Here is a 5,940-nt window from a genome sequence, read left to right as displayed (position 1 = left end):
TGCAGCAGAACCCCTTGTTCATATCCGGCAGGAGACATTAGGAATATCTGGGTAGGTGTGGATTAGGCTGTGAATGGGAGGGGGAGACATGAGAGCAGAGGGCAGGAGACAGGAAACATTAGACAAATTAGAGCCTTAAACAGAAATAGAGATGTTTGCCTCAGTGGTCAGAGTTCCTGTTTGTCTATCTGTCAGTCAGGTTCCATTCTCTCCTATGTGTTTACTTGTTCCCAGGACAGCCTCCAGGCTGCTGTAGACACTGCTGAAATCAAGGAAAGGAGGGAAAACTTGTGACACATCAGCACAGGTTGGTATGAGAGTGGGTACCACTTTGAGTGGTCTAGAGGACACCAACACAGGTCCAGGAGTGATTAGGGTCTGGTTTGGGTGCTTCTCAGCCTCTCCCATTGCCAAAACACTTTCCCACAATTTTCACACCTCTTTTGTAGCTGGCAAAGCAGTGTGGCAGCTCTGGGAGTAAAGGGTGTGCGCAAAATGAGGGTGGCAGAGAGACCTGATAACCTAACTGTCCCACTAAGCATTAAAGGTCCAGTCTCTCTGTGTGTGTTTGCGTGGAGCGACACAATTGGAAGAGACTCAAAGCCCCATGTCATTCTCTCTTCCTAGATTGATCTCCAGTGGCAGCTCTTGTGGTGTGGGATTTGGGGCTGACCACCACCCTCAACAGGTCTGCACCCACCCGGGAGCCATCCATCTTCCCCCAGCTTGCTTGTGCTTCCTCTTCTCTCTGTCTGCAATATTGGCTGAGGCTGGGCTTGGGAAGGAGGCTGACTGCCTGCTGGACTGGTGATTGACTAACTTTTGTTTCCAACTGTATCACCTGAATCATCGAAAGATTAGAGTGTGAAGATCCAGTACTGTGACAGATCTGTGGTAGAGACTGAGACTGGGATAGGAGTGTTTAACGGGGCCTCCCTTGTAACTTGTACTATGACTGGGGCTGAGGTTGAGCCTAGCGCCCAGGCCAAGCGTGAAAAGAAGCCTGGAGAAGAGGTTGGGGGTGGAGCTGAGAGAGAGAATGAAGTCCCAATGGTGGTCAGACCTAAAGTTAGGATCCAGGCCCAGGCAATGCCTGGGGCAAGGCCCAAAACTGAGTCCAAGTCTATGGCTGGGGCACATCCTAAGACTGAAGCTAAGGCAATCCCTGGGGCAAGGTCTGTGGATGAAACCTATTTATGGGCCAGGACTGAGTTTGATGCTGAGGCAATTCTGAAGACAGAAGGAACATCCCAAACCAATGCTATAGCCTGGCCACTGGTCAATACAGAGTCGGATTCAGTTGCTAACACTAAGACTTTGTCTGTGGAGAGGGAACTGGTCAATATGGATGCCGAGTCCTTTCCTGGCACCAAGGTCAAGTCCCAGTCAGGAATTCAGCCTTTGTTTGAGTCAGAGGGTGAGACCAATATGGCCTCCTGGTGCCATCCTAGACCTACATCCAGAAAAGAGAGCTCTCAAAATTGTGATTTCAGATGGGTGGATAGATCCTCTTTGAGTTCCTGGTACTGGAATGGAGAAGAGGTCAGTACAAGGCTTCGTCCTAGAGACCGGGTAAAGGCCAGTACTAGGTCCAGGCACATGGCCAAAGAAGAAGCCATGTTTAGGCCCAAAACCAGTCGGGAGCTCTATATTGTATCCAGTTCTGGTTCTGAGGATGAATCTCTTAAGACATCCTGGTACTGGGCCAGAGAAAAGTCCAGTATCCGGTCTAGGCCTAGGGAAGAGGCCAATAGTAGGTCCTGGTTTAGGTCCAAGAAAGAAGTCTCTGAGTCCAGTTCTGAGTCTGAATGTGAGGACAATGTAAAGTCCTGGTTCTGGGCTGGGGAGGAGGCCAAATCCAGGTCGAAACCCAGAGCCAGGAAAGGGTCCAATGTCAGGGCCAGGCACAGGGCCAAGCGAGAAGCTTCCATTGATTTCATGTCTGGGTCTATAGATGTAGTCAAAAAAGATTCCTGGTTCTGGCCTGGAGAGAAGACTAATAACTCGTTGAGGCCCAAGTCCAAGAAAGAGGTCAGGGCCAGAGCAATGGCAAAGGAAGAGGCCAAAATCAAGGCCAGACCCAGGGCCAAGCGAGAAGCCAGGTCAGAGGAAGAATTCCTCACTGGGGCCTGGTTTTGGGCTGCAGAAGAGTCCAACATAGTGGGTGGGGCCAGTGTCAAGTCCTGTTCTCAAGTGGAGGATGAGTCCATTGTTGGCAGTTGGTTCTGGACTGATGAAGAAGCCAATATGGGGACTGAGGCCAGAAGTAAATTCAGACCAAAGACTGAGAAGGAGCCTATTGGCAATTCTATGCTTGGAACTGGAGGAAAGACCAGTGTAGAAACTGAGGCTGAGGACACTTCCAAATCTGTGGCAACAGATGATAAAGAAAAGGTCATTGCTGGTTCCTGCTTCTGGGCTAATGAAGAAATCAATCCAGAGGCTGAGGAAGAGACCATTTTTGGGTCTTGGTTTTGGGTCACCGATGAGGCCAGTGTGGAAGCTAGTATTGGGGCCAGCTGTGGGTCCAGGCCAGGGTCTGAGGAAGAAGAGGTGATTGGTCCCTGGTTCTGGGCTGGAGAAGAAATCAGTACAGAGGCTGAGTTTGGAGAAGAGGCTAGGCCAGCAGCTGAAGAAGAGACAATATTTGGGTCCTGGTTTTGGGCTGGAAACCAGGCCCAGATGGATTCTGGGGCTGAAGTCAGTTGTGACACCATGCCAGGGGCTGAGGAGGAGGAGCCCATTATTGGGTCATGGTTCTGGGCTGGAGTAGAAGCTTGTGTGGGGGCTGAAGTCAGCAACAAGTCTAGCCTGGAGGACAAGGAAAAGGGTATTATATCATCTTGGTTTGGGACCACAGAAGAGGCCAGTATGAAGTATACCCAATGCAAATTTATGACAGCTGCTGAGGAGATCAATAATGAGTCTAGCTTCTGGTCAGAAGATCCCTGTGTGTTTTCTGCCAATGGATGCAGATGGAAGTCTAGGCCAGAGGAGGAACAGGACACTGTTGATTCATGGTTCTGGTCCAGAAAGTACACAAGGCCAGAGACCATTGTAGGGCCCTGGTTCTGGGCTGTGGAAGAGGGCAGTATAGATGATAGGACTGAAGGAGCCAAGCCACCTAGCAAGGAGGAGATCATGATCACATCCTGGTCCTGGAAAGGGGATAAAGCCATTATAGGGGCTCCAAACAGAGAAGAATCCAGGCCAGATGCTGAAGAGGAAGACATTGGTTCTTGGTTCTGGGCCAGGGAGGAGGACAGGCTTGAAACAGAAGCTAAAGCTAGAGAAGACGACAGGCTGGCAGCTGAAGAGGAGGTTATTGTTGGGTCTTGGTTCTGGACCAGGGAAGAGGCCATTAGGAAGGAGACTGGCATTTGCAGCAAATACAGCCCAGAAGCTGAAGAGGAAGAAGTCACTATTGAGTCCTGGTTCTGGGCTGAAGAAGAGGCCAGACTGGAGGCAGGGGCTAGTTTTGAGTCCAAGCATGGGCCTGGAGAGGAAGAAATCATTGTTGGGTCCTGGTTTTGGGCTGAAGAAGATGTTATAGAGGTTGGACCTCAGGCAATAGAAGAGACCATATCGAAGTCTGAAGAGGAAACCATTTTTGGATCCTGGTTCTGGGCTGCAAAAGAAGTCAGTGTAGAAGCTGAGACATGTGCGTCTAAACCAAGAGAAGATGAAGAGATGATTGTTGAGTCCTTGTTCTGGTCTGGAGACAAGGCCATCGATGACACTAAAACTGTGGCTACTTCTGAGTCCAGGCCTAAAAATGAGGAAGGGGCAGTTATTGGGTCCCATTTTGGAGCTAAAAATGAGGCTAATAACAAGACTGGTAATGGGACCAACTGTGAGTTCAGGACAGCAGCTGAGGAGGACGAGGCCATAGTGGGGTCCTGGTTCTGGGCAGGAGATGAGGCCCATTTTGAATCAAATCCTAGTCCTGTGTACAGGGCCATTTGCAGGTCCAGGTGTTCAGTTGAGCAGGAGCCTGATGCTTCACGCAGGCCCCAGAGCTGGGAGGAGGTTACTGTTCAGTTCAAGCCTGGCCCATGGGGTAGGGTTGGCTTCCCATGCCCAAGCCCCTTTAGATTTCCAAAAGAAGCAGCATTTCTGTTCTCTGAAATGTTTGGAGGAAAGCCCAAGCACATGGAACCGAGCCCAGAAGGGGAAGAGCAGGAGTCTTTGCTGCAGCCTGATCAGCCTGACCCTGAGTTCCCATTTCAATATGATCCATCCTACCGGTCAGTCACAGAAATTCGAGAGCATCTTAGGGCCAAAGAAAGTGCAGAGCCTGAGAGTTGGTCCTGCAGCTGCATACAATGTGAGCTTAAAATTGGTCCTGAAGAGTTTGAAGAACTCCTTCTGTTAATGGACAAAATTCGAGATCCTTTTATTCATGAAATATCTAAAATTGCAATGGGTATGAGGAGTGCTTCTCAGTTTACCCGCGATTTCATTCGTGATTCAGGTGTTGTCTCACTTATTGAAACCTTGCTCAATTATCCCTCCTCCCGTGTTAGGACAAGTTTTTTGGAAAATATGATTCACATGGCTCCACCTTATCCAAATCTGAACATGATTCAGACATATGTGTGTCAAGTATGTGAAGAAACCCTTGCGTATAGTCTGGATTCCCCTGAGCAGTTATCTGGAATAAAGATGGTTAGACACCTCACTACAACTATTGACTATCACACACTGGTTGCTAAGTATATGTCTGGGTTTCTATTCTTATTAGCCATGGGCAATACCAAAACAAGGTTTCATGTTCTGAAAATACTACTGAATTTGTCTGAAAATCCTGTCATGACAAAAGAACTGCTCAGTGCTGAAGCAGTGTCAGAATTTATGGGCCTTTTTAACAGGAAAGAGACAAATGACAATATTCAGGTTGTTCTAGCAATGTTTGAGAATATTGGTAACAACATTGAAAAAGAGGCATTGCTGTTTACTGATGATGATTTCAGTCTTGAGCCACTTATTTCTGCATTCCATGAAGTTGAGGAACTTGCTAAGAAACTGCAAGGCAAAACAGATGATAAAAATGACCCCAAGGTAGACCCAAAAAATGATTATGATTAATCACTTGCCTGTGACTGTCCTTACGTTCCTGAGTTATAATCCTTGAATAATGCTTTGGCTTTCATTTGATTCTATGTTATAATGTACATCTTTAATGCTGTTACTAACTTTGCCCAACTGTGTGTGTGAGTTGAATCAATCTTCTCATGCCAAATGAATATTAGAACTAAAAGCACATTTGTTGATACTTGTTTTTGTCCAGATTGTGAATTTAGTATTTAAGCTTATAGTGAACTGAGCCATCATAAGTAAGCTACCCTTCTGATTGTTGTTCCAGTGTATTGATGTCTATTTGAGTCGTGTTGTGTTTTCAATAAAGTTCTATGTTAAAGTTGGCAGAAATCACTGTTCTCTTTGAACTTAGAGTATACATGCAAAGATAGCATATGAGCACATAGAGATAATGTATGAATAATAATGCTCCTTGAGAAAGTTTATTTTCATAGCTTTAACTGCAAAGGTTACTATGGGCTGCTACTCAGTGTGTGCTTCAGAGAAAAAGGACCCAATTAATTTGGGCTCTGAAATGTAGGAACAAGGTTGAATGTTGTGAAGAAAAGCTTGGAGCTGTAAAAAGTGTTCCTATACAAGTGAGGTATCCAGTAGGCTTGGAGTAGCTGGGAGGTGTGTATTAAGTGATAGAGAGGATGAGGTAAATTTTGAAGAGCTGAGAATTCACACTTTGCAGTTCAGCATATGGCTGTTTCTTTGATGTTACCTAAAGGTTAAATGAATAAGACCAGAAAGCACACAGATTTAAATGTCAGGGAGGCCATTTCTTCATGGTAGTGCCATGGAAATTGTTAAAGTAATACCATACAGCCACGAAAAGTGATGAAGTACAGATTTTTT

At 46.6% G+C, this 5,940-nt stretch overlaps 1 protein-coding gene across 1 annotated transcript; it reads left to right on the top strand.

The window, feature by feature from the left end:
* Positions 1 to 685: 685 nt before the first annotated feature.
* On the top strand, positions 686 to 5,446 carry GPRASP1 (G protein-coupled receptor associated sorting protein 1). The gene has a single exon (XM_010954985.3). It carries the CDS (start codon positions 952 to 954, stop codon positions 5,086 to 5,088), a length of 4,137 nt encoding a protein of 1,378 aa, XP_010953287.2. The 5' UTR covers positions 686 to 951; the 3' UTR covers positions 5,089 to 5,446.
* The last annotated feature ends 494 nt before the right edge of the window (positions 5,447 to 5,940 follow it).

The sequence above is a fragment of the Camelus bactrianus genome, chromosome X (assembly GCF_048773025.1).
Source record: "Camelus bactrianus isolate YW-2024 breed Bactrian camel chromosome X, ASM4877302v1, whole genome shotgun sequence".
In the NCBI taxonomy this organism is placed as follows: Eukaryota; Metazoa; Chordata; class Mammalia; order Artiodactyla; family Camelidae; genus Camelus; species Camelus bactrianus.
The sequence above is the reverse complement of the archived record's forward strand: the minus strand, read 5'-3'. Positions and strand labels throughout refer to the sequence as shown.

Bases quoted from the DNA above. Each gene is read 5' to 3' on its own strand.
- GPRASP1 (XM_010954985.3), top strand. From the start codon at position 952: ATGACTGGGGCTGAGGTTGAGCCTAGCGCCCAGGCCAAGCGTGAAAAG.